Source organism: Alternaria viburni, assembly GCF_023758015.1.
Source record: "Alternaria viburni strain BMP 2772 chromosome Unknown scaffold_1, whole genome shotgun sequence".
In the NCBI taxonomy this organism is placed as follows: domain Eukaryota; kingdom Fungi; phylum Ascomycota; class Dothideomycetes; order Pleosporales; family Pleosporaceae; genus Alternaria; species Alternaria viburni.
The window spans coordinates 651,265-678,723 of record NW_026055770.1 but is presented as its reverse complement, the minus strand read 5'-3'; the positions used below and the strand labels follow the sequence as shown (position 1 = coordinate 678,723).

Genomic DNA, 27,459 nt, shown 5'->3' with positions numbered 1-27,459 from the left:
TCTCCATCCTCCCCGGCACAGCCGTAGGCTCCGCAACAGGCCCCCTCTTCCCCCACGAGATATACGTCGGCGGCTCAGGCTTCGGCCACGAGATACTCTGCCAGGGAAACTCCAGCCCTATACTGTTCTACGGCGCTGGCACTGCTTCTCGTTCTGCTACAGCTACAGCGGGGGCTGGGGCGGCAGTAGGTTCCGGCGCAGCGTCAGCAGCGCGTTTCCTTTCTTTACCCCAGATGACGGTGTAGGTTGGGGGGTTGAGGCCCACACTGTTGGGTTGGGTTGGTGCGGGTGCAGCGGGGATTTCTACGGGGCCGTCGTCGTCTTCGCTGTCTGTAGGGAGGTCAGGTGAAGATGTGGGTAAGGCATCATCGTCTTCTTGGCGCTTTTTGCCCCAGATTACGGTTACGGTGGGCGGGTTCAGGCCGATGCTGTTTGCTTGGGTTGGTTGGGAGGGGGGCGGGAAGTCATCTTCTGGGTCTTCTGGGAAGGGCTCTTCGGGAAATGGCTCCTCGGGGAAGGGTCCTTCTGGGTCGGAGGGGTAGGGCTCTTCTTCTGAGGGAGGGGCTGTTGGTTCGGGCTCGTCGTAGTCCCAGGTTACGCTGTAGTTGGGTGGACCTACGGTGATGTCTGCTGAACGTGTGGAGGTGGAAGTAGAGGGAGGACTTGGGGTTGCGGAAGAGGGAGGAGGACTGGGCGTCGGTGTTGGAGTGGGTGTTGGAGTGGGGGATGGCGTTGGTGTAGGCGTAGGCTTGGGTGTATATGTAGGCTTAGGCGTTGTTGTAGCTACTGAAGATGACTTTGATGATGACTTGGAGGTAGACTTTGACGTGCTCTTTGAAGTGCTCCTCTTCGTGGTAGTCTTTGTCATCATAGTCTTACTCGTCTTAGGCTTCTTTGTAGTCATAGAAGTTGGCTTTGCGATTCTCTTGTTCAAATCCCAGCTCACGCTGAACTTAGGCGGAGAGAGGCTGATGATAGCGCTCTTGGTTGTTGAGGGGACTGGAGCTGGGGAAGGTGTTGGCTTAGCAGTTGTCGACGGCTTTGGTGTCGAAGTTGGCTTCTTCGTAGACGTCATAGTGGACTTTGCGGTAGACTTCATTGTCGTTGGTTTCGGTGGCCATGGGTTCCATGGAGGATAGCCGGGTTTCTTGGTAGATGAAATCTTACTCGATGAAGCAGACTTGGTAGAAGAAGACACTGAAGGCTTGTAACTAGTGACGGAAGCGGAGCTAGTCATACTGGAGTTCGACCAGATAGGGGGAAGAGATACGATGGAGGAGTACTTCGAAGTTGGCTTTGGCGTTGGCGTTGGTTCCGGTGTAGGTGTCGGTTCTGGCGTAGGCGTTGAAGAGGCGCCTGGACCATCTCCGTCCCAGGTAATACTGTAAGATGGTTTTCCGATGCTGAACTGATCGCTAGGCTTAGGTGGGGGGTAAGCAGGCTCCTCAGGCTCTTCCGGTTCAGGAGTTGGTTCGGGCCCGTCAGTGGCCCAGCTCACCCAGAAGGATGGTTTACCGATGCTAAATTGATCCGTCGGCTTAGAAGGAGGAGGGTAGTCGGGTTCTTGGGGAGCAGGTGTGGGCGCAGGCCCGCTCGTTTCCCAGCTGATCCAGCCGGACGGCGTACCAATACTGAATTGATCAGTAGGCTTGGCTGGAGGCGGGTACTCAGGTTCTTCTGGAGCATCTGTGGGAGCTGGGCCGGTGGTTTCCCAGCTGATCCAGCCCGATGGTGTTCCAAGGCTAATCTCATCAGTTGGCTTGGATGGGACAACGGGCTCTTGTGGCTCTTCGGTGGGTTCTGAGTTGCCAGTGTCCCAAGAGACACTCTGTTTGGGTGGAAGAACGCCAATCTGGCGATGTTGTAAGCCAGCAGGTGCTGCGCGAATGCTATAAGAAGGTTAGTGACAGCTTGCCAGCTTAGTAGACGTGACCTACCTAATGGCAAGACCCAGCAGTGCCAGCACAGTGTTCCTTGCAGGAGCCATGTTCAATCAGCAGTCTCACGAAATATTGATTGACAAGTTATAAGGACCTCTCAGCATCAACTCAATCTTCGCGAATGTACGGCAGAGTTATAGACTTCGCTCGGCTCACCATTCTGGCCGGCCTGACCGCACAAGCGACGATACTGTCTGTAAATGAAAGATACGAGCCTAAACACCATCGTGCCGTACGGAACATCGCTTGCACGTGTGCGATACTCCAGACATTGCATTAGCGATGCTTGATAGTTGTGGTTCCGGGCTCTAGGTCGTGCTTTCGATCTCGCAGCGCAATATATCCAGATAGCCGTCGGGTACAGCTGTGGCATGACCTGGAAATGCCTAAATATAGCGATAAATCGTACTCTATAGAGCGTTGATTTGGCGAAACGTGGGACCGTCGGCAGAATTAAAGTGCACGTTGTTTGGCTAATTGCTGGATATTTGGTGTGATCGTGACATGCATGCGAACAACCGAGAAGTCCGGGGTCGCTAACGCAATGCCCTTGCAGCTTCATATAAGACGGATCCAGCTCTACATCGCCCAACGTATTCAAAACGTTATCTGTATACCGTCCTCGCCCGGTCTGGAGGCGGACATGCTTGGCGCTTTCTTGTCCAGACTAAAATGGCAGGCGAGGATTTCAACACTCGCATTGGGAAAGGTGAAAGCGGGTAGCGACTTACTCCAGGATGCCATGCAGTCCATCTACGCTCCAGATCATCTATGTTTAGACAAGACGAGATCAGTCTTGTAGGTACTCGTACTGATAACGTCCTTGGCAATTTTCCAGCCAGTATGGCATCTGCTTGAAGCCAGCCATACTTTCCTGCCGGTAGCCGACGTGATCTTGATAGATGCATGGTTGGCCGATGAAGAACCCAATGCAGGCACCAGCTGATATTTTGTGTTTTGGCGAGGTGTCTAGAAATGCTCACACAATTTGTGTTGCATACACGTGGTATGTAACGTCAAAGTTTTACCCGTCCGCCGGGGGATCCAACAGGTTGTCCAGAGGCCACTTGCGTATTGCTCTTATGCTGAGTGGGGAGACGTGACCCGCTTCATACATCTCAAGACCAGCCCAGCCTATCATTGCAGCATTGTCGGTGCAGAACTTGGGCGGTGGAAAATGCAACTCAACATCCGGATAACCATGGGCGCAAAGCGTCTTCGCAAGTCTTACAGCCGTTAGCTCCCAGTCGACGAAATTATGTGTTCTCGCTTCTGCAGGCAGACTTACATGTGCCGGAGAAACGAGTTGGCAGCCACGCCACCAGCCATGACAACCGCAGGCACGGCTAGAGTATCTTCTTGAGTCTGCAAGCCTAGAACTACTCGGGAAGCGACATGCTCAAAAGCTGCGCGCATGGTCTCGCGTGCAAGATCCATGCGCTCGTCAAGGCTAACGTCTGCCGCCGTTCGCTCGACTTTGTTGAATTTTCTAGTGACCGGATCCATGCCAAACCGAACGATGCGCTCAACCATTGTCGTAATACCTGAAAAGCTCAGCTCAAGACTGTTGATCTTGACACCTCCACCTGATTTAGTCAGGGGCCGATTGAGTGCCCAGCCCCATTTTGTCGCGCTCTTCTGCATGGCGTCTTCATGATTCAACGGAACTTCGTACCAATCATATAAGTATCCATGAGCATCCAAGTATGTCTTGGCTGAATAATTTGGTGGCTTCGTTACATGGGTTGATGCGTCGCCAGATATTGACTTGCGGGAGCGATCGGGCAACGAAAATGCCTCGAGGAGCGCTCCATACATGGTGCTCTTTGATGTTTCTAGTAACTCTGTAGGCAGCACTACACGAGCGATCTTGTCCAAGCACTCTCCCACAGCAATGTCATTTGTAGAACCCAGCACGCGGTGGTCCGTCAAAGACGCCGAGTGTATGAGCAGTGTATGACCACCTGAGGCGAGGACGGATAGAAACGGAAACTTTGGCGCGGTTTGTATCGACGTCGAATCGTAGATGGCGCTGTGTTCAGGCTCGGTGTGGGCTTCGAGGGCGTTGACCATACGTGGCGTAAGCGCATGAGCCTGCATGTGGTGGACTCCGACGAGAGGTTTCTAGTATCGCTATCAGCAGCAAGTCCGCAGAGAGAAGCTCGCGCAGTACCTGCCATGCTACAGCGAGTCCCTTGGCGGTATCAAGACCCGTGAAGAGATTACTGCGCATGCCTGGCCCACGAGTGACGGACACAAAATCAGGCAGCTTTCGTGTCGCGAGATCGACTGTGGTCGTTTGCGCATCTTCTAGAGGAATCTCTCCATCCCGCATCGGCAGAGAGCGCATAGCTTCATGGAGAAGCATGGCCAGGTTCTCTTGGTGCGACAGAAGGGACACCAGCGGGTGAACGCCCTGATAGACGGCATTGTCCGACGTCACTTTCTTGTGGAAGTGCAACTGCGCTGTCGTCCGGCCGTGCCGAGTCTCTTTTTCCACTATGGCGACCGAGGTATCATCGCAAGACGTCTCGATGGCCAGCGTCATCAGACAGCGGCGAGGCCTCCATTGCGGGGGCGGAAGGATTCGCGATCGGACGGCGGCTTGGAGTGTTCTGCATCGAGGTCGCATGCCTCGCAGGTCGGCAAGGGCTTGGTGTCGGCGAGACGTGGTGTTGATGCACAATTCTGCATTACCGGCGGAAGGGTTCCGAGCGGCCTGGGCCCTGTGACGTACTGGCTAGCACCCGAAGCTTCGAGCCTCACATGCCAACTCGCCCATTTGACATCACCTGAGTCGTCTCTCCTAACCGTCTCGACGATGCGATTTACACCCGACGCCTCTCCCCCTCATGGCTGACGTAGACAAGAAGACGGATGGCCCTGAGCCATATTCCTCGACGGGCTTCGACTTCACCCTGTTGCCCGACTACGCGAACGACTTTGTCGAAGAAGACCATTTTATCGAATTCGAGAAAGCCCTCGCTGCGCCTGAGAACTCACCATCCACCGAAGACCTCACGGCTCTGCCGCCCGATCGAACCTTCATCTCCGCCCAAAACGACTGGCGGCCGGTCCACCAGCGCGTCAAGCGGCGCAAGAAGAGCAAGGCGCCCCCGCGACGCGGCAAGGACGAGACGCGCGAAGGCTTCGTCTATGTGCTGCTCAAGTGGCCGCTGCTCCTGGTCGTGCTGGGGTGGCTGTTCTTCCTCAGCATAGCCTACGTCTTCACTCGCCTGTACATATACCTATACGAGCACTGGATCACATGGCGAGGCACACGGCAGAGACTCAGGCAGCGGCTGCAGGATGCGCGATCCTACCAAGAGTGGATTGAGGGCGCAAAGGAGCTCGACGCATATCTGGGCAACGAGTCGTGGAAGGAGAAGGCCGACTATGCCTACTACGACAGCAAGACGATTGCAAGAGTACACCAGCAGATGGTCAAACTGCGGGAAAAGGCCGAAGCAGAAGAGAAGAGCGGGCCAGGATCAAAAGCCTCTCAAGGCCAACACACGGCTGTCGAGGACCTTCGTGCGCTCCTAGAAGGTAAGCGTCCTGTCTTGCCCACGCCGCAGAACACATCTAACGTCGCATTTAGCCTCTATGAAGAACAACTTTGTAGGCTTCGAGAACCCCCGACTGTACAGCGAGACATACTACGGAACCAAAGACCTCGTCCAGAAATTCGTCGACGAAGCCGAGACGTCGCTCACTTTCCTCCTGCAAACCTCACAGCTCGATGCAGAGAACAAGCGCGCCCTGTTCAAACATCTCGGCAGCAACTTCGGTCGTACTGCGCTATGTCTGTCTGGAGGAGCGACATTTGCATACTACCACTTCGGTGTGGCCAAGGCTCTCATGGATGCTGAATTGCTGCCCGAAGTCATCACTGGTACATCTGGTGGAGCTCTCGTAGCTGCACTGCTATGCACGAGGACCGACGACGAACTCAAGAAACTACTGGTACCCGCTCTGGCCCATCGCATCACGGCTTGCCACGAAGGCATTCTTACATGGTCAAAGAGATGGTACAAGACTGGAGCGAGATTCGACAGCGTCGATTGGGCAAAGAAGTGCGCCTGGATGACTCGTGGCAGTTTGACGTTCAAGGAAGCATATCAAAGGACTGGACGTATACTGAACGTCTCTTGCGTGCCCTCCGACCCCCACTCTCCGACCATCTTAGCCAACTACATCACGGCTCCAGACTGTGTTGTCTGGTCAGCAGTTTTGGCATCTGCTGCCGTGCCTGGAATTCTCAACCCAGTGGTCCTCATGAAAAAGAACAAGGACGGCACTCTTTCACCCTACTCTTTTGGACACAAGTGGAAGGATGGAAGTCTCCGGACGGACATTCCACTAAAAGCGTTGAACCTCCACTTTAACGTCCGATTTTCAATCGTCAGCCAGGTCAACCCTCATATCAATATCTTCTTCTTCTCATCCCGTGGCTCGGTTGGTCGACCTGTCACCCATCGCCGTGGACGCGGATGGAGAGGTGGTTTCCTTGGTTCCGCCACAGAGCAAGTACGTCAACCACACAACGGAGTCTCAATACGCATGCTAATCAATTGATCCAGTATCTCAAGCTCGATCTCAACAAATGGCTAAAGGTGCTTCGCCATCTCGAGCTTCTACCGCGACCACTAGGCCAGGACTGGAGTGAACTCTGGCTACAACGCTTCAGTGGGACCATTACCATCTGGCCCAAGTCCATACCTTCAGACTTTTTATATATCCTCACGGACCCAACCCCAGAGCGACTAGCACGCATGATACATGTTGGCCAACAGTCGGCTTTCCCAAAGCTGAAATTCATCGCGAATCGTGCCAAGTTGGAATATGCCATTCAGGAAGGAAGACGGAGATTCAGACCTCGTGGGGCACGCGATGACGATATTGTCAACACTCTCAGTGAAGAAGACCTTCGTAGCTTGCTCAAGCGCACAGGGAGCGATGGCCCTGACGGTGGGGCTCCATACCCAGCTTCAGAATCAGAGTCCTCCTCCACTGCAGGACCATCGCGGCCTAGCTCGCCAGTGAATCTCCCCCTTGGCCTTACATTCGGTCGTAAGAAGAAGAATGCGCCAGTTGATCTAGCAAACACTGCCGAGAAGCCAGACGCCCCCGACAGTCCATCGTTGGGAAAACGATTGAGCGGATGGTGGTCCGCTATGTCGCCACAAGCCACAACACACTCTACAGCCCTCAGAGCTCGTCCCCGCGATTCGCCATTCAGTCACGACCGTCCTAATTCGATGTTCGAATTTCGACCAAGCGGCGACATTATAGACGTCCCTACGGGAAGAAAGCAGAGTAGAGTTTTCGACGACTCGGATGATGCCGAGGGAAGTCAAGATGTATCAAGGCGCAGACAGCAGCACAAAGGAGGCATGTTTGGCGACACCGATGCTGGTATGAAGGACGCCGAGGATCATGGCGAGGCAGCAGATTTCGGTGACGACGAGGAAGACCGAGACGAAGTGCAAAACGTTGGAGTGGGTCTTGGTCTCGAGGGTCAGGGTTTATAGATTGCCTTCCTTCACCTTATACCTAGATTAGAATGTAAGAATATTAATGGCAAAGTTATTCATCTTCAGCTTATGACACACTTCTTGAGGCCGCGAAAGTCGTATAGAACGTAGACAGTGTACGAAGGCATGATCTAGCATCATCAATCCCCTTGCCTCATAATGTTCTTCTATCTTTTCTTGAGACTTATATCTCGCATATGTCCGGATGCTCTCGCGACGACGCTAGCGCTTACGCACGTGATAGTCGCGTTTGGCAGGCTTGGCATGTCGTCATCGAGAACACGCTCTGAACGCGCGATCACACGGCAGCCTACGCCTTTCAGAAATTAACTCGACGACCACTACCATCCCTCCAAACAGATGGAAAACGCCCCCAGAAGAGCGCCATGGGTGTCACTGGCCTCTGGACCGTTCTGCAGCCCTGCGCGCGGCCGATCAAGATCGAAACGCTGAACAAGAAGCGCCTCGCCGTCGATGCCTCCATCTGGATATACCAGTTCCTCAAGGCCGTGCGCGACAAGGAAGGAAACGCTTTGCGGAACAGCCATATCGTCGGTTTCTTTCGCCGAGTATGCAAGCTTCTCTTCATCGGCATCAAGCCCGTCTTCGTCTTCGATGGCGGCGCACCGGCGCTGAAGCGACAAACCATCAACAACCGCAAGTCGCGACGTGAAGGTAGACGAGAAGATGCGGTTCGTACAGCTGGAAAGTTGCTGGCTATACAAATGCAGAGGGCTGCTGAGGAGGAAGAGAAGAGGAGGAAAGAAGCTGCAAAGCACCCAAGGGAGGAGCCACCGCAACAGGAGGAAGAGATACCCGATAATCTGGTCTATGCGGAGGAGCTTCTGCAGACGCCCCAGGAGCGAACAGAAAATCGCACCTTCAAGAAGAAGGACCAATATCACCTTCCGGACCTGGGCAAGTCCATGTCAGAAATGGGGGCTGCGAATGATCCCAGAGTCATGTCGCTCGAAGAGCTGGAGGAGTACGCACGTCAATTTGACAGAGGCGAAGATATCAATGTCTATGACTTCTCCAAGATTGACTTCGATGGTCATTTCTTCCAGAGCCTGCCTCCGGCTGATAGGTACAATATCTTGAACGCAGCCAGGCTACGAAGTCGACTCAGGATGGGACACTCAAAAGAACAGCTTGATGCAATGTTTCCAGACAGGATGGCTTTCTCCAAGTTCCAAATCGAGCGTGTGCGCGAACGTAACGAACTTACGCAGCGATTGATGAATCTCAACGGGATGAACGACGATGCATTTGGCGCAGGCGGATTCAATCGCGTTGCGGGCGAGAGAGATAGGGAGTATGTTCTCGTCAAGAACGACGGAGTAGAAGGCGGTTGGGCCCTCGGAGTTGTGCTGAACAAGGAAGAGGGCAAAGCTCACAAGCCGATCAACGTGGACCTACCAGAGCGTCCTGCTGAAGAAGAACAAGAATGGGAGGACGATGAAGACTTCGAGGACGTTCCTATTGAGGGCCTGAACAGGCTGCCAAAGCCCAAGGGGGGCTTGAGCGTTCAAGAGAAGGAGGGCCGTGAGTTCATCGCGAACGAGCTTGCGACACGACGCAGAAACCTTTACAAGTCGAGGAAAGAGAAGCCAGTACAGTCTAAACCGCAAAGGGCTACCCCGGTCAACCAGGATCCAGACTCGTTGTTCCTTGCGGATGATAACGAAGAAGAGGAAGACTGGGAGAACGTTCCGATGAACGGGGCGAACGATGTAGATGATGCAGGGGATGATGTTGAGAACGAGCAGTTACAGCAAGCCATTGCCTTGTCAATGCAGCCCGAGAAGCAAGCGGTTGCTGAAGAATCTGACGACGATCCGGTGCGTGAAGTTTTTGAACAGAAGCGTGCTGCTGAAGCGAATCCTTTCGCTGGAACGAAGGGTTCTGGAATGGCTATCGCAAGGCTTGCCAATCAACGCAGTAACAAGCTTGCTCCAAAAGGCCCTTTTGAAGGAAGCGACAGCGAAGAGGATATGGACTTACAGGCTGCACTAGCGGAGTCTCGGAAGTCCAAACGCCCAGTTAAACCAAGGAAGTCGTCATTTACACAACAGGGCCCAGCACCAGCACCCGCTGTCAAGTCTATGCCAAAGCCGAAGAACGCTGCCGGTTTTGATGGGCCGCTACCCTTCGAAAGACTCAACCTAGGCAACTCTCTTTTAGGCAAGAAGAAAATGGACAAGCTCGAAGAAGACAACGCAGGCGGTTTCGAGAAGGACTATGGGCAGGATAAGAAGGATGCTGTGCCACTTCCACCGTGGTTCAGCGGCCAAAGAGATATTGCAAAAGAAGTGAATGCTCAGCGGCAAGAGGAGAAGGAACAGTGGGAAGAAGCACGTCAGGAGGAAAAGTCCAGATTCCAGTTCCAGCAGCTCCCAACCCTTCGAAAGCCAGAGACCAAGGAGGTTATCGATTTGGATGCGCCCGCTAGCCAGCATCAGGAGCAAGTAATTGCGATCGACTCAGACGACGAGGCTGATGCACAGATGGAAGACGTTCCAATTGAGGATACCAAATTGAGGATGGGCGATCTCGCTGACAAAGTCAAGGCGGAGCCCCCTAAACTGCTTTCTCCGCAGCAGAAGTCGCCTCCCCGCCAAGATCCTAGTTTGGTGAAGAAGACCCCATTTGCGGATGATTCTGATGATGAGCCAGTGGACTGGTCTGAGAGCGAGCCTGAAGACGAGAGACATGTACAGCAGAAGTCGACCACTGACGGGAAGTCAGAGCCGATCGTTGTGCACCCTCCAAGGTCTCCGTCCGAAGAATCCGAAGAGTTTGAGGATGTACCCATGCAAACGGAGACAGCCGATTTGACCGAACCTACTAAGTCGGCATCGCCAGAGTTTGAGGACGTGCCTATGCAGGGCGAACCTGTTTCAGCAGCTGCACCCCCAAAATCACCATCGCCAGTGTTTGAGAATGTTCCCATTCGCCAGGAACGACCACGTCGACCACCAAGGGAGCTATCGCCTTTGCAAGGTCCAGACGATCTGACAAAGCCTATCGTCCCTCACAGTGGCGTAGCAGATGACAGCGCACCTCTAGACATGCCTGAAGGTAACGACTCAGATCAGTACTCTGATCCTGAGGACGAAGAACTCTTCGCATCTCTAGCGAAAGAAGCAGAAGAGCATGCGCGATTCGCTCAAGAATTGTCCAACAACACTGCAGCCAGGGTAAATTTCGATGACGAGCTCAAACAGCTCCGTGCACAGCAAAAGAAAGACCGTAGAGATGCGGATGAAGTCACCCAGACCATGATATCCGAGTGCCAGCACTTGTTAACTTTGTTTGGACTGCCGTACATCACAGCGCCTATGGAAGCCGAAGCGCAATGCGCTGAACTGGTCACACTTGGCCTTGTGGACGGCATCGTGACCGACGACTCCGATACCTTCCTCTTCGGCGGTACGCGTGTCTACAAGAACATGTTCAACGCAGCCAAATTTGTCGAATGCTACCTCGCCCAAGATCTCAGCAATGAATTCAGCCTCACGCGCGAGAAGATGATTGCAATTGCCCAATTACTTGGTAGTGATTACACGACAGGCATTCCAGGCATCGGGCCCGTAACCGCGCTTGAAATCCTCTCCGAGTTCCAAGACCTAGAGTCTTTCCGAACATGGTGGGATGGCGTCCAAAGTGGGACTATCAAGAAGGAAGAAGACGCAAAGAAACCGTTCCGGAAACGATTCCGAAAGAACCAGGCTACCAAACTCTTCCTACCGCCAGGGTTCCCAGATCCTCGTGTAGCCGAAGCTTACCTTCATCCCGAGGTCGACAGTGACCCTGAGCCGTTCCAATGGGGCGTCCCCGATCTAGCTGCTTTGCGTTCTTTCTTGAGTTCTCAGATTGGATGGAGTCCTGAGAGGACGGATGAGGTGCTTGTCCCTGTTATCAAGGATATGAATCGCAGGGAGAAGGAGGGTACGCAGGCGAATATTACTCGGTTCTTTGAGGGGGGTGTCGGGGCTGGCGCTTTTGCGCCGAGAGTGAGGAATGCAGAGAGCGGGCCGAGTGGGAAGAAGAAGGGTACAGGGGCGGCTGGGAAGAGGTTGGGCGCTGCGTTGAATCGGTTGGCGGGGAAGGATGGAGAGGCAGGAGATGTAGTGGCGACTGCAGGTGGAGAGGCAGAAGCTGCGCATGAGACGACTACTGGCGGGACAGGCAGGAAGAAGAGGAAGGCTGCAAGTAAGCCTGTGTCGTTGGCTGAAAAGGAGGACGGAGATGCGACTGCCAGTGTTGAGGAAGAGGAAGAAGATGAGCTTTACAAGGAGCCCACGGCAAAGAAACCACGGAAGACGCGGAAGGGGAAAGCAGCCAAGTAACTTGGAACAATCTCGATATCATCCATCATTACATCTACCCAACCCATATCTTACACAATACAACATCCATTCTGATGTCCTCATAACTTCACACTCCCGCCCTCAATCTTCATCAAGTCCTCTACCGTGAACCTCTTATAAGTCCCGTCCCTCAACCAATACAACGTATCCCCCTTCTCCTCGACAACCCTCGGATCAATCCCCTCCTTCTGCAACTCGACCTTCTGCTGCTTATTAGTCCCCGTCAACTGCATCTCCCTGGTAACCCGAATCCAAACGGGCACCGCAAACGCCGGCAACTCCTTCTTAACATGCTGCGCCAGCTCCGCAAGCAACCTCGCCCCCACCTCACCAACCCCCTGCTCAAACACAATGGCCGCGCACCCCGCGCGCCCATCATGTCCCGGAACACTAACGCCGTATACATTCGCCTCAGCAACACTGTCATGCTTGCCCACAGCCTCCGATACCTCAGCCGTAGACACATTCTCCGCTTTCCAACGAAACGTATCGCCAATGCGATCGACGAACCAAAACCTTCCCTCCGCGTCCCAGCGCATGAGATCGCCAGACCGGAAATACGCATCCCCTTTCGTCTTGACATCGCGAATAATCTTCGAGTTGGTCGCCTTCTCGTTGCCGTAGTAGCCCTGGAACCCGTCTTTGATATTGTCTGCATCCAGTTTGCCGAGTAACTCGCCGGGTTCGTTGTAGTCGCTGATGTGGCACAGACCGGTTTTGGGGTCGCGGAGGGGCTCCGGGGGGTCGGCGTTGGGATCCATACGCACGAGCGTGAGTTTGCGGGTCATGAGGAAGTTGGCGAGGAGGCCGTTGCGGGCGATTGCGCCGCTGGAAAAGGAGTTTGAAGAGCAGTTGAAGAGGCCGCCGGGGGCTTCGGTTGCGGCGTAGAATTCGTAGATTGTGCTGATGTCGAAGCGTTGTTTGAAGGGCTCCCAGACGTCCGGGCGCAGGCCGTTGCCAAAGGCGGCGCGGAGGTGGTGCTGTTTGTCGAGGGGGGAGGGCGGCGCCGAGAGCAGGTAGCGACATGTTTCGCCGACGTAGTGCAGGATTGTGGCGTGTGAGGAGCGGATCTCGGGCCAGAAGGTCTTGTGGGAGAATTTCTTGGATAGGTGGATTGTGCTGCCCGCGCGGAGGACGGCGCAGACGCCGAGGACGGAGGCGGAGCTGTGGTAGAGGGGCATGGAGGTGTAGACGATGTCGTTCTGTAGTGACATCCAGCTTGCGGCGAACTTTGCGCCGCCGCCGCATTTGCCCCAGGACATTACGGCGGGTTTGGGCAGGCCCGTCGTGCCGGACGTGTAAATGAGCATGGCCATGCTGCTGCGCTTTTGGTCGGAGCGAGCCGAGTCGGGGAGGCGCGTCGGCGGGTGCGTGAGGATGGTCGAGGTCAGGGCGTCGTCGAAGAAGATGATTTCGAGGTTCCGCTGCGCAGTCAGAGGCTCAGAGACGGCGCCTGCTTCGACGGCAGCTTGGGGAGTCTGTGTCTGGTTCTTGACGGATTGTGGGACGTCGGACGGTTCCTGCTCAAACGTGTATTTGACCTTGTCTGCGTGGTGGACGCGAGTGAGGCCATGCTCCTTCAGCGCATCTTCGCTGAACTTGTCCCTGCTCTCCTGGTCCACCAGCACCAAGCGCGCAGTGCTCGTCTTGACGGTATGCACCAGCGGCTTGCCGGAGAGGTTGTAGTTGATAAAGGCGGGCTTCGCGCCAATGCTCCAGAGGCCGAACCAGACCCAGATGAAGACGTCCGAGTTGACAAAGTCCATTGCGACAATCTCGTCCTTCTCCACGCCCTTGCTCTTCAGCCAGTTCCCGTACCGCAGCACGACGTCGTAAGCCTGCGCATACGTCCATGTCTTGCCCTGGAAGATGATCCACGCATGGTCTGCGCGCGAAGAGGAGTGGGCATGCGCCTCGAGTTCGTAGAAGAGGTTCAGCGTGTCGCGTCGTTCCTGCTGCGCGCCGACGATGCTGCTGCCGATAAAGGAGGACAAGAGCGGCCAGTCGTAGGTGAAGCCATGGCGGCCATTAAGATACGCGAGACCAGCTGCGGCGGCGGGCAGCGCAAAGGGAAGAACTGGCAGTGCAATGTGTCAGCGAGCTGCGCCGTGTGGTTACAGGCTGACGCGAGATTACCTGACATAACCGGTAACCAATAGATCTGGAGCAACAACGAAAGAAACGTGTAAAAAATGCTACGATCCCGCAATGTCCAGTATTCGCATAGACAAAAAGAGAGACTTGATCAGATACAATCCACTCATCAACCTTCCGCGACACCCCGTTGTCGCCAGCTAGTGACGTTTGACCACACAGCTAGCGGCAGTGGGCACCATGGGAGCTGTGGAGCCGAGGCATTTAGGGGCACCCCAGTCGTCTCTCGAGTAAGCCCTCCCACCTTGCCTCCTCTATCCTGAAGTGGCTGCATTCCCCTCATCGCCCAGACATGGCCAACCTCTTGCGTTGCCCGTAGAAAGCCACATGCTGCTCCGCGTCGGCGGCATGTGAAGTATAGTAAACTATCGGCAAGACAACGGGCGCACGTCACGTCTGGAAGCTTTGACACGCACAAAGAAGACATGTCAGTATCATAGTCAAACAATGTCATGTAGAATTGCCGCTTGCGGCAGGCACCGCAGCTGTTTGCTTCAGATGGCCTTTGTCCAGTACCCAGCCATCATGACAAAGACGCCTACAAACTACTGCACACTCAAATGCCGTCCGGCATCATGGCAAGAGACGTATCGATTTTTCGCTTGGTCAGGTTCAAGAGTCGTTTGAAGCATAGACGTCTTGGTATGTTTGCTACGTGCATGAATGAAATGTCACCTGCTAATGCGCTCAAGTGAACAAACATTGTCACAGACCAAGACAGGCGCTTCCAGTAGTATTTGGCGTCTGCAAATCGCAACCTTGAGATAGCCCTATCCCCAGATCACATGGACATCTCAGCTTTCGAAAACGTCCCTCCAGTTAGCGAGGAGGAGCCGACACAGCGAGAGATCAACGACAGACGATTAGCTCAAGCGATCCGCTACCTGGATAACGAAGGAGGCGATGACACTGATAGCACTTACATGAATCACGTTGAGAGGATCGACGAGGATCGCCTCCAGCGACTTCCTCCGCAAGAGCACAACTTCGACGACCAGCTGTATGAGCGCGCGCAAGCTATGATTCGTCAAGCGCGGCTCGAATATGAGGAAGAGGTTGCGCGAGAAGATTCATCGTCTTTGTTAGGCGGGGATTCCCCTAGGTCGATGATGATAGAAGACGTACCAGACTCCTACACGCCTTCTGCAGCGCAAGCTCTTTATCGAAGAGGCGATACACCGGACGAACCTCAGCCCATGCCCCAAAGACAAGTGCCTGCGGCAGAAACAAAGGTGCGGCGCGAGGAATGGTTCAAGTACGGTGGCCCAAACAACGAACCCGAAAAGTGGCACAAGAACTATCCAGCCTCGCTGCCGTTTCCAGAGACCTTCCAGATGGCGCATTGGGAGAGTCTCAAGATTGACTTTGATCTTTCCGAGTCTGGCAAGAAGATGAAGGCAGAGGGCAAGATTGTCGAGACCAACATACCTTTCGATCGCCTTGAATTAGAGCAATATAAGAATCTCCCGGTATACGAGTCTGGATCACGCTTCAAGCTTCCGATACCCAGTGCCGAAGTTCAAGAGGAGATCAGCAAGTTGGGAACTCCTGGAAGCCTGGAAGAGGTTGTGGAAGAATTGAACCAAAATGATGACAAAGTGCGCGCCGGCAACTACAAATATACGCCACGAGTCTTCCTGGACAAGTTCTCCGCAGGAACTCAAGGTGAGCAATGTAGTTTTCTTTCGCATGTGTCTCGCTAACATTAACCTAGTAGATCCTACAACGATCCGCGATGCTGTCAACACGACACCTGTCAAGTCTCGTACCGGTGCTATTGGCCGCAGTATTGATCAGCCACGCCTAGAAGACGAGGATGCGTATGCTATAGGGGAAAAAGCTCGTGCGGCACAGTCAGCAGCTCGCATAGCTCGTGAAAAGGTCCGTAAGGCAGAGGAAGCTCTCAACGCAGCAAAGCAGGCGAACCTGGATATACCTACACGAACCCCACAAACCACTTCACCTGTTGCTAGAAAGCTCAACCGAGAGCGGGCGACATCCCTCGAGCGTAGCCCGAGACGCCAAAGCGGTATTAGTACTGCAGCTCCCAGTCCTGCATCGCCGACTAAGACTAGTATCCATCCACAGGTGGTCATCCCGAAAGGGCCAAATGGCCGTCAGCCAAAGTCTACCCAGGCTTCACTTCCCAAGACGCAGCCTACCCCAGGTCAGACCAACGTCGCTACCCCCAAGACTGCCACCAGAAAACAGCCCAAGCGTAAACGCAGTCTCAGCGAACAAAACTACACCCCCGAGACCAAGCGTTCCAAGTCTATCGTCTCTTCCTCACGGAAAAGTAGCAGAACCAAGACGCAAAAGTCTCCAGGTAAAGCCGTCCACTTCCAACCCGATGAATCTGACGACTCCGACGAGCTTTCTGACGACGACCTCGCAAAGGATGTTCAGGAACTCACCACCGTTGTCACGTCCACCAAGACCAAGCCTACCAAAAAGACCACCAAAACCACAGCGGCTACGAAGAAGATGAGCAAAGCGGCTGCAGCAGGTAAAGCGGCGCGTAAAGCGAAGGCAGGGAATGAGGTTGTTCTTGACGACGAACATGCGATTCAGATGGCGAAGGAGCGGAGGTCGAAGTCGCCGGGGAGGGTTGTGAAGGGGGGTACGAGGAGTGGAGTGAAGTATTTGAAGGGGTGAGGTGGTAATACTTGGGGTAGTTACATTGGTGGTTCGGGGCTGGTGTGATGAGTTTCATAGAGTTTATTGTGTAATCATTCAATACTAAATTGTTTTTCCCTGCTCTCGAGACAACTCTTTGAGAACTTCGCATTGTTGCGAGGTAGCTTCGTCTGAGTTGTCATCCCCGCAGATGCAGCTCCGAACGATAAGCGGGGCGTCACGCTAGGACAAAGACAAGTCCGGCAGCGCACGAAGAAAGAACCGCCTTCCGCCAGCGGTGCCTATGCAGCGCCGATGCAATGGTGAGTAGTCCCAAGTACCCCAGATCCTCAAGCTTGGCAGCCTTCTCATACGATCTAGAACGAATCTGGTGCCTTTCATCCGATTGCATGTGAGTCCTGTCGCAACAAGAAGTCAAAGGTCTTCGCCATCAACCAGCATCGCAACGCATCAACTAACGGACTACAGTGCGATCGCGAATTACCGATTTGCTCGCAATGTGTATCGGCAGGGACTTCGTGTCGGTATCCGCCGCTCAATAAAAGGTATGAAGAGAGCGATTCCCTGGAAGCGAAGCTAAGGTTGTAATAGAGGCATCCCATCGGGTTATATATCCTTCGTCGAACAGCGATTGCTCGAGACCGAGATTGTCGTGTTGGAGCTCCTTTCCACGATCTACAATTCTCAGGTACCGATTGAGATGCAACGTCTCTCTGACACAGATCGTCGGGTACTAGCAGAGAATGTGCAGAAGCAGGCCAAGTCGAGCAGGATAGAAGAATGGAAGAGCCTTCCCCTCAACACGGACGAGGAACGTCTGTCTTGGTGGTCGAAAAGACAAGATCTCATGAGAAAAGGTATTGAAGCAGGGAACAGTTACGCATCTCAGGAAAGCCCTGCGCAAACCGAACCGTGGGTCATGGAGTCGAGTCCTGTGGTGGCACACTATGAGGATGTGCGGTCATCAGTCGTAGACGGATCAAACCTCCCATTTGCGCAGCAGCCTCGGTTGGCGCAAGCTACGTGGCAGTTAGCACCAGATGTACTCGGTGTTCCAGAACCCGCGCCAGGTCCTCTTCATCAAGGCCAAGATATGCTAGCTATGTCGCCGCGAGGAGATTTAGGAAACGAAGCGTATTCGACAGGCGATGGCAGATCAGAGCCTGTTGCACCCTCGGTGGGCACGTTGCTTGACTCGCGTCCTCCAACCACAGAACAATGGCGTAAATACTTTTGAGGTTGTACAAATCTTTGGGGTCCTACGTGTACTTCTCCATGTTGAAACGTATTATGAAAACAGCATGTAGCAAGTAAAGCACACGTTGACAGTGTCTTTGCAACGCGAATTTCAGGCCGAGAGACTGACTCGCGTGGCACTAACGCCATGAGGCTGCCAGGGTTCATAGCTTGTCAAGCGTCATCTTCGTCGCGTCTGTCAGCTCAACCACCTCCAGCCTCTTCTATCTCCATCAGCCACCCACAACTGCAGTGTATGACCGTCGCCGCGGCGAAATCGATCCCAGTACAACTAAAGCTTGATATTCAAGCTTCATGTGTAGTGCATCGTCGGATAGATGATGGCCGAAGCCAATGCGAGGTCCAACAAGCGACAGGCTCTTCATGATGAGTCGGAATCTAACACAGCGGTGCCCGATGTCGGGGCGGTAAGGAAACGTAGAGCATTTCTTCAGACAATGGGCCAGCAGCTTCGGGAATTCGGAAACGAAGGAACAAGCCCTCAGGATCACAGTCGCAGTACATTCGGCACCAGCCCCGGCAGCAACCTCAGGCCTCCGTCCAGCGCAGGAAACATTGCCGCGAACCAGGCGTCCGTGCGTCATGTCGATACCCCAGAGAGTGATGCTGCACCCGGAGAAGATGATCAGCTACCCGCAGGTGCTGCAAAGAGTGCTTCAAGATGGCTTTGGAAGACAGACGAAGTACGCCCGCTTGCACCAGAGAGCGTCACATCAGCTATCGTATTCGATGACCTTCTCGAATGGAGTCAGTCTTACTTCGACCATTGGCATCCTGCCTTTCCGTTTCTTCATGCGCCCTCTTTACTGGATTATTTTCGTCAAATCGTGTCGAGAGGCGTTCGCATCGCATCTCAATCTACAGCAAACGAACTCCAACACATCATACTTCGCTCCATCATGTCAATCTCCATCCACGACCGGCGACAGATGAATCTTACACACAAGCTAGTGCCTACAACACTCGTATTCCATTCCGTCAACGACGCCATCAGGAGCGTCCAGTTGGTGCTGACTGAAGAGAGCTCGATCCTCTCTTTGCAGGCTCTTGTTAGCGTACAACTGTTCTTAATCACGATGCACAGGTACAACGCGGCGTCGCGTCTGGAAGGTTTGGCCGTTCGAATGGCCTTCCAGTTGAGTCTGCATCGCTGTCCGTTACAGTTATCAGTTCCAAGCAAAGAAGCAGAGCTTAGAAAGCGGCTTTTCTGGTCTGTAATATGCATCGATAGATATATATGCATCCGGCTTGGTACGCCGCTCGGCATTAGGCCAGACGAGGCAAATGTCTGCTACCCACACACAGAGCGACACCTACGGGAGCCTGAGGAAGCTGGTATGTTTGTAGCAGATTGGGTTTCAGGGGTTCTCGGCTAACTCACCTCAAGATCGCACCCGTGATGACCGACTAGATTTATTGGACTTTCTAGCTCGCCATGCCGACATCCGTGGATCCATCATGCAAACGCGACACCAATCTATGCTGCATGGTAGCGCCGATGATGTCAATCAAGCCCTGGAAGTGGAGGCAGAGCATACTAAGTGGTGGAATATGGTCGATGAACACTTGTCTAATGACGAGCAGACGCAAACCATATCCAAAGCACATCAAGTCACACTAATCGTCCTTCGCTTCGAGTCAGTGCTTGCTCTCCATCGTTCTGTGTTAGCAACGTCTAAGAAAAACGCTGCATACAACGCTGCGCTGCAACGCTGCATATCAGCCTCTCGATCCATAATAAACACACTACACAAAGCCCTCCGGGGTTTCGGGGCGTTCGATGGCTCACCCGGTCAACATGGATACGAAAGAACTCCTCTGCTTTGGCCATCATTTACCTGGGCAGTATGGATGAGTACGTTTATTATCCTGTCTGCTGCTGCGGACGGACAGGTTACGCGCGACATCGCATTCAGGCTCTCAGACCGAAGCATTCAGATTCTCAAGCACCTGGCGTTGAGGGGTACGAGTTGGCCAGACGCATGCATGGTCGCTATTCAAAACCTTGTCACACGACTCGATAAGCCATGTAGCCGCGACCTTACGAACACGTCTAGGGACAGCTCGCGGCCGGCAACTCATGCTACTCGCGACCCTTCCATTGGCATGGATAATTGGCAAACTCAGAGACAAGTAATAGCAAATCGTTCGGGAAATTACGCGGCCTCAAGACCCAATCCAGCGACAGGCACAGTGACGCCAACAGGACAGCTCCAGAGACTTACCGATCAGCCTCATGCAGTACCATATTCCGCAAGCTTCACAACCCAAGCGGCAGAGTCAACCTTATCTAACGCCAACGCACAATCTGCCGATATGCAAAATGCCAACAGCCTAACCTTCGACTATCTTGCGGGAGCAGGGAACTTTCTTGGTATTGCACAGCAATATTCAGACAATCCCTTACCCAACGAGGAAATCATGCATCTCTTCAACGGCGAAGACATCAATTACTGGTTCGGGAACGACCCTACGATGACAGAAAATCCACTTTATCATGAACAAAGCTTTCATTGAGCGTCAAGAGGAATACTAATAATACCAATTACATACAATCAACCCGATTTTGGCGGTGTGACCTTGCCTAGCGAGGCTGACTTGAATGCAGCATGAATCTCCTGCTCTGCGCCGTCTTGTAATGGCAAAAGTCCACTTCGCACTGTCGCGTGCTCCAAGATACCCCTCGCCACCAGACCATGTTTGAGTGCAACAGTTCCCTCCATGTGCGAGCCGCGATGGTAAACGTTCCTGGTGACTGGGAGCAATCTGTCATGAACAGCTCTCGCACGAGGGTAGTCTCTCGCCTTGCCGGCTTCAATCATCTCAAGCAGCGGTTCGGGCGCGATGTTGCCGTACCCAACAAGCATGCCGTCGACGTCGAAGCATGTGTGTAGCAAGTACTCATCATGACATGTGAGGATAGTAAGGTCGGGGTTTTGCTTCTTGATAATGGGAATCTCGACGTCCCAACGGCGCATGTTGCGGACGCCGTTCTTCATAGCGATGACACCGGGCTGTGCGGCAATCTCGAGTAGCGTGTCCAGGTCGTAGGTCGCCTTGGTGTTGTCGGGGTATTGGAACAGGATGAGGGGAAGTCCGGACTTCTCATACACCGTCTTGTATCTGTCCTGTGGCGCTCCCGGCTGATATCCGAAGCGTAGCCAGCCATGGCTGGGGTACAGGAGACCCGCCTGCGCACCAGCAGCCTTGGCGCGTTGAGCTTCGAGCGCAGCCACCTCAGTGCCCTCTGTGGTGATACCAGCAATGATGGGGATCCTGTTGTCCACAGATTTGACAAAGGCCTTGATGACTTCTATCTGCTCTTCCTGGGTGAGGAAAGTGCCCTCGCCAGCGTGTCCCAGCACGACCAGACCCTTCACGCCTGGGATACTGCCGAGCCAGGAGCCAAGGCGCTGGATGGCTGCGTAGTCGACCGAGCCATCCTTGTTGAATGGAGTGACCGGCGCAGGGACGAGACCCGCGAGGTCGATCTGAGGAGCTTGCTTGACCTCAGGCATGGAACCCATTGTGGTGAGAGAAGTAGTGGGGTTTGGATAGGGAGTAAGAGTTGATTGTAGGAGAGTGGACGAGTTTGATTTGCGTTGGATGATGCTGAATCTTGGATCGAAAGCTTGCGTTATATGTACTTCGCCCATCCATTACATGGAAATGCCGAGCGGCAAACGTTGGACGATCTCACTGCAGCACACGACTTCGTGCCAGGTCTCGAGCGCATGTTTGGCAGGCGGACTTGAGAGTGTCCGCCAAAACGCCATGATGAATCGCTCCGGTTTGCTCTTTGGAGCCTCGATGGAGTCATGCGAGTAACGGGGACTTGCAATGTTCCGACGTAGTGCCACTGGCATGAGCCGATGTGCCGCTCAGGCGTACCGGATATGTCTTTGTCCGCGCTAGCGTCGTCCAGCCGCAAGCCGCTCTCCACCCAGGACCAGCCGACGATTCTCATGGCCAATTACCTAGTCCTTAACTTGACTCGTAGCGGACGCCGCGGGATGCTCTGGACATTGTCATGTTCCCCATGTTTTCTCCGCGCCGCAACGAAGAAGTTGGGGTCTGGGGAAAGTCCGGGGTCAAGCTTGCTCATGGACTTTCTGGGGAACGTTCGTCCAGCTGGGGTATATAGAAGGCGCTTCTCTTGGGAGGATTGACCTTTTGTGCTGTTCTCCAGGATACTTTAGAATCCTGCACATGACCGAGTCATCAATCCCGCGCTTCTGAAGATTGCCAAACATGGCCAACGCAAACACCGACCGTTACGAAGATACCGAGAAGAATGTACCCCTGCAAATCGACGATGTCGCAACATCCGAAAAAGACCTCAAGGCGCAAGCTGCGCTCGATGGCGCCGACTACACTGGTGCGATTGCCAAGACAGACCCAGCAGAGATCGCCCTGGTACGCAAGCTGGACATGCGAGTGATGCCAGCGCTCTTTTGCATGTACTTTCTGTACGTCACTATAAGCCCTCGAACTTCACATTGCTAACACTTGCGCTACCAGGAATAAGCTCGACCAGAATGCGATAGCGAACGCGCGCCTCAATGATCTCGAAGACGACCTCGGTCTTGTCGGAAACCAATACAACACCTGCATATCCATTCTTTACGTTGGCTATCTCTTTGCGCAGATACCCAGTAACATGCTCATGTCGTCCAAGAAAGTGCGGCCTTCGCTCTACATGGCTCTGTGCTGCTCCGTCTGGGGCTGTGTAGCAGCTCTCACAGCTCTGGTCAAAAACTACACTGGACTAGTACTCGTACGTTTCTTCCTCGGATTCGTCGAAGCCCCGTTCTACCCAGGCGCTCTATACATCCTAAGCATGTTCTACACGCGCAAGGAAATCGCTACAAGAGTATCTATCCTGTATGCCGGAAACATCTTCGCCGTCTCTTTCGCCGGACTCATTGCCGCGGCTACTTTTGCGACGCTGGACGACAAGCATGGAATGCATGGATGGCAGTGGCTTTTCATCATCGAAGGCATCGTCACAGTCGGCGTGTCGATCGTCTGTGTATTCTTACTACCGGATGAGCCGCTCACAACGAAGTGGCTTACACCTGAACAACGTCAACTGGCGCACGATCGCATCCAGAGGGACACCGTTGGACTTGAGCCAAGCAAAGGAGTCAAAGCGGGTTTCATGCAAGCTCTGCGCGACCCAAGACTTTATCTTCTGGTCTTTATGCAGAATATGCATTTGAGCGCTACGTCTTTCAATCAGGTATGTGGCATGAAGCTATTTCTTCTTCATAACTCTCATGCTACAGCTACTAACGAAACACAGTTCTTCCCTACTGTAGTCAGGTCTCTGGGTTTCAGTACAACCATCACGTTGGTCTTGACTGCTCCGCCGTCGCTCGTCGCCGGCGTGGTCGGCATATGCATCGGCATCTCGTCTGGCAAGTTCAACGATAGAACATGGCACATTACTGTTATGATGGGAATCGCAGTGGTTGGATTTGCTATCAGTGCTATCACGCTCAACACCGCCGCGCGCTACATCTCTTGCTTCCTCTTCGCTTCCGGTGCGTTGTCCCCTCCATCATCCTCGTCCTTCTCGACACTTCTACTGTGGGAAACCTACTGACAGATCATTATCTAGGCGTTTATTCGGTCAACTCAGTGATTTTAGGCTGGGTGTCAGGGACGCTCGGCCAGACCACGGAGAAAAAGGCCGTGTCACTGTCCATTGTCAATGTGGTTTCCATGGCTAGCTTTATCTACACGCCTTACCTGTATCCCGCGAGCGACGGACCCAAGTACGTGATTGCTATGAGTAGTAATGCGGCGTTTGCCGGGGCATGTATTGCATCGGCCTGGGCGCTGAGGGCGTGGCTCCAGGTGACGAACCGGCGGCTGAAGAGGGATGGCGTCAACGTTTTCTACGCGTATTGATTGGACTTTCGAGTTCGGTCGAACCGTTCATATAGGATCCATGATTATATTGCAAAAGTATTATGTGAAAGTTCAACGTCGCAGCAAATTACGAAAAGGGTATCACCAACGCCAATCATTAGAGCACCGAACAAAACATCAAACACCCCTCTACACCTCCACGATATCCGCATCCCTCTCCAACTCCTCACTCGCATGCTCCCTCCAAAGATGATCCATCAACGCCTCGATACCCCTACACACAGTATCCGACTTCCTGAACCTCGCGCAAAGCACACATGCAAAGCCCCCACCTTCTCTATGGCTCTTGACAATAAAGCGGTTCTTGATGCGAAACGTTCGCGGTACCGTCTTACAGTACCCGTATTCGTCTTTCTTCTTGTAGCCATCGACGACGAGCTCCCAGGCTTTTCCGGGTTGGATGGGGACATGTGTGCGGCAGAAAGGACACTTGTGGTCGCCGGTGGGTCGGTAGGCGTCGGCGAGGTGGAGACGGGGGTTGTGTTGGAGGTCTTTGGCGTAGATGCAGAAGAGCCGAGTGCTGTATCGTGAAGATGGGGGCTGAGGCTGAGGCTGAGGCTGAGGCTGAGGTGGGGGAGGGGGTGGAGGTATAGGTGTGGGCTTTGGTTTGGGCTTCACGATTGGTATCGGTTTGATCAAGACCTCTTTTGACTCGCATGAGGAGCTGGAGCTGCTGTCCATGCGCTTCTTGTGCCGCAGTGGTCTTGATGGTGGTCGCGGATGGTCGGGTAGTGGGAATGCGCCAGGGACTCTTAAAGGTGCGTCGGGTTGTCGAGGTAATAGCGGTGAGGGGAGTGGTGGCAGCATGCGTTCGTACTGCATGTTCAACGAAGCGATGGAAGCTGCACGCGCTGCACGAGCCGTCTGAATCAGACGTATAAGGTGCGAGTGCGAAGACGATGGCGCCATGTATGTGCTTAGCAGCAGATCCTGTTGGATGTTGATGACCGTCTGCTGAAGCTTTATGATCTGAGACTGCAGCTGGGTATGCGTTGTAACTGTTTGACATCAGTACCTGGTGGTGTGAACTTGAATGAGAACATACCGTCGCCACGCGCAAACGGCTCGCCTAACTTCCGATACCCACGTTCGTACTCGGCTCGGATCTGGGAAGAAGAGGTGCATATGAGCTCTTCTTCGCTGTCACTATAGTCGCCTTTCCTCTTCTCTGAGCCAAACATGGAGTCGCGACGACGCCTATGCCATGGCCCCTGAATATGATACTCATCTTCCTCGTCGTCGCTGTCTTTCTTACCAGATCTACGCTTGAGCTTGCGGTATAGATCACTGGCAGAACCGAAAGATTCCGTCAAGGTCCGCACGAGGGAAACCACGACTACAAAGTCTTGGAGTAACCCTGTGGCCTAGGCAAGTTCGATCAGCACCTTGTCTATGCATGCGATGACTATCATGTAACGTACTGTCTCTACGGCTTTTTCTGCTTCTTCTTTCATGATGCTAGGCTATGGAATATACAATGAATGCGGAGTGTGAAAGGTGACGGTGGGATGCATATTCAAACCTTGCGCTACAAGAACTCACCAGCCGGACAGTCACTCTGACAATGTATCACCTCGCCGCAGTTTGCTCAGCTGAAGTTTGTGTTCGCATTTGATGCATCATGAGTACCTTTTTTGTTTTGGTGATGAGTGGTCTCATGACCGCGCCAGTTCACGTGCCGTTCAACACCAGATGACTTACCCGAGCTTTCTACAAAATACAAACTTAGGTCATCGGAACAACCTTATACATACCGATATCCTCGATTTTCGGCGTTTTCTAGACGTTGCACGATCGTGCCCAAGCTCTCAAGACTTCTTCATGTTTGGCTGCGTTAGGTGTTTATCATTACTCGTGAGTTGCGGATGCGGCACATGCTCGTTGTCGCGTGCGCGTCACGTCTTAGACATTCGCGTCTCGTAAAGTGACCATGATATCACTCGTCCACATATACATTTGCTTGTGATCTTTCTGGTGTGGCTTTTGACAAAGATGCAAGGACTCGCTCGTTCGCAATCGTACTCGACCAGCTTGGCTAGCGATGTTCCACGTGGGTCCTACCTAGGTCCGGTCATATGTTGGATGAGCCCACTTTGAATGAAGGAGGCTTCGGAATGCCAATCGCACCCAGGATGCGGTCCAGCAGTCCTGGCTCGTGGCGTAGCATGTTCCACTCGTCTTGATGCTTGACCATCATCGTGCCTCCTAACGTTGTACCGTTCAGAGCGACGAAGCCGATCTCACTGCCGTCATCGCGGTGAAGCATCGTGCCCTCGGCGCGTCTAGGCAGAATGACCATGCCTGCAGTCGTCATGGCAAGGTTATAGCTCATGGGTAGATCGCCGTCGTCGGTGGGGTGCAGAGCGAAGTCGTTCGGATTTGCGGAAATGAAGGCGTCGACTGCGGCTTTCGCGGCGTCGTACAGACGATTGTAGATATCGAGTAACTGAGTACCTGATGGCTCAGAGTCGAATGGGTAGGCAAAGTGCGTAAACGGCAGAGAAGGGTGTTGCAGAAATGCGGGATGTTGTTCTTGGATGCATGTTAGCTACGGCAAAGCGCAGAGTTATCAGACGCCTACCAGTTGCCTTGGCTGCCGGGCTCGTCAAGATCAGATCTATGAGCAGGCCCCAGTCGCTAGCATTGTTGCTATCGCGCATTCCTTCTACAGGTAGGAACTGCAAGTGTCGGTGGGGCTGAGAGGCGCCGCTGTGGTCGCCGGAGTTGAAGAAGGCGAGGAGACGCTTCTCGTCGCCGCCCGAGTCTGCCTGCCATGCCTTCAAGACGGCGTAGGTCGCCTCCAGATCGTCCTGTTCGAGCACGTGTGTTTGCTTCTTGTTGGGTTTTGTCGCCAGGATGAAGTGCTCGGATATTATGGGGTACTTGTTGAGGACGAGGAAGTGGGTTGGGTTGGCGGCTGGTATGTCGGCCAGGTGGAGGGCAGGTGGGGGGTTCTCGAACGGGTCGATCTTCTGTTTGGGCGTCGCATTCTGGAGCTTCGGAATGGGTTTCTTGGCGAGCGACGGGCAGTATCGTAATTGGAACTGCTGGCGTGTGAGCCTGGTGGTGGTGGCAGGGCCGGCATACTCACGGGAATGCCTGCAGATGAGCGGATGATGGCTAGCTCCGTAGGCGAGAACAGCAGATCCGACGATGCCTTTGCAGCCTCAAACTTGCGCTTCGTGATGCTCGGAAGAGCTTCAGATAGCCCGAGAATCATCTTCATTCGTTGTCGCGTATCGATGACAGGTGGGGTGGGTGGGCAGTTCAACCGTTCGAGCTTCCACCGCGAGCTAGCGCCAAAGTCTAGAATTGCTTTCACACTTCAGGACAACTCCTTCACCATCGTCATCACGTTCGTCACACAAGATCTGCGTTGACGTGGCACATTCAATTCAAGGGATATTATATCGTCAAGAACCCGCTCAAAAGACCTCCCGAAACGACGTCACGCCACCGCCATGCTTTGCAGCTTCCCCATCTAGGCCATGGAGGCTTCTTACGCCCCCAAGATGCTGCTAAGACGAACATATTCGCCAACATTACCATCAACATAACAATAGAACAAGATAGTACAGACAGGGAGTACGACTCCGGAAGTAACAGAAACAAAGATGCTGCCAT

General features: G+C 53.7%; 8 protein-coding genes across 8 annotated transcripts; 4 read left to right on the top strand and 4 right to left on the bottom strand.

Moving 5' to 3' along the window:
* Nucleotides 1-127: 127 nt before the first annotated feature.
* J4E79_000243 (uncharacterized protein) lies at nt 128-4,308 on the bottom strand (the record flags this gene model as incomplete). Its single annotated transcript, XM_049349160.1, has 3 exons — nt 128-1,889; nt 3,229-4,064; nt 4,114-4,308. 3 exons carry the CDS (start codon nt 4,306-4,308, stop codon nt 128-130), a joined length of 2,793 nt encoding a protein of 930 aa, XP_049215947.1.
* Nucleotides 4,309-4,792: 484 nt separating this feature from the next.
* J4E79_000242 (uncharacterized protein) lies at nt 4,793-7,474 on the top strand (the record flags this gene model as incomplete). The annotated part of the gene is made up of 3 exons (XM_049349159.1): nt 4,793-5,489; nt 5,542-6,470; nt 6,524-7,474. 3 exons carry the CDS (start codon nt 4,793-4,795, stop codon nt 7,472-7,474), a joined length of 2,577 nt encoding a protein of 858 aa, XP_049215946.1.
* Nucleotides 7,475-7,863: 389 nt separating this feature from the next.
* J4E79_000241 (uncharacterized protein) lies at nt 7,864-11,829 on the top strand (the record flags this gene model as incomplete). The annotated part of the gene is made up of 1 exon (XM_049349158.1): nt 7,864-11,829. One exon carries the CDS (start codon nt 7,864-7,866, stop codon nt 11,827-11,829), a length of 3,966 nt encoding a protein of 1,321 aa, XP_049215945.1.
* An 80-nt stretch (nt 11,830-11,909) lies between these two features.
* Nucleotides 11,910-13,993, bottom strand: J4E79_000240 (uncharacterized protein; the record flags this gene model as incomplete). Its single annotated transcript, XM_049349157.1, has 2 exons — nt 11,910-13,927; nt 13,987-13,993. The coding sequence occupies 2 exons, from the start codon at nt 13,991-13,993 to the stop codon at nt 11,910-11,912; spliced, it is 2,025 nt and encodes a 674-aa protein (XP_049215944.1).
* A 796-nt stretch (nt 13,994-14,789) lies between these two features.
* On the top strand, nt 14,790-16,659 carry J4E79_000239 (uncharacterized protein; the record flags this gene model as incomplete). The annotated part of the gene is made up of 2 exons (XM_049349156.1): nt 14,790-15,669; nt 15,722-16,659. 2 exons carry the CDS (start codon nt 14,790-14,792, stop codon nt 16,657-16,659), a joined length of 1,818 nt encoding a protein of 605 aa, XP_049215943.1.
* Nucleotides 16,660-20,453: 3,794 nt separating this feature from the next.
* On the bottom strand, nt 20,454-21,425 carry J4E79_000238 (uncharacterized protein; the record flags this gene model as incomplete). Its single annotated transcript, XM_049349155.1, has 1 exon — nt 20,454-21,425. One exon carries the CDS (start codon nt 21,423-21,425, stop codon nt 20,454-20,456), a length of 972 nt encoding a protein of 323 aa, XP_049215942.1.
* Nucleotides 21,426-22,149: 724 nt separating this feature from the next.
* Nucleotides 22,150-23,814, top strand: J4E79_000237 (uncharacterized protein; the record flags this gene model as incomplete). The annotated part of the gene is made up of 4 exons (XM_049349154.1): nt 22,150-22,367; nt 22,420-23,140; nt 23,204-23,444; nt 23,522-23,814. 4 exons carry the CDS (start codon nt 22,150-22,152, stop codon nt 23,812-23,814), a joined length of 1,473 nt encoding a protein of 490 aa, XP_049215941.1.
* Nucleotides 23,815-23,964: 150 nt separating this feature from the next.
* Nucleotides 23,965-27,055, bottom strand: J4E79_000236 (uncharacterized protein; the record flags this gene model as incomplete). The annotated part of the gene is made up of 6 exons (XM_049349153.1): nt 23,965-24,833; nt 24,881-25,199; nt 25,257-25,298; nt 25,928-26,367; nt 26,417-26,879; nt 26,927-27,055. 6 exons carry the CDS (start codon nt 27,053-27,055, stop codon nt 23,965-23,967), a joined length of 2,262 nt encoding a protein of 753 aa, XP_049215940.1.
* Between the last annotated feature and the right edge of the window lie 404 nt (nt 27,056-27,459).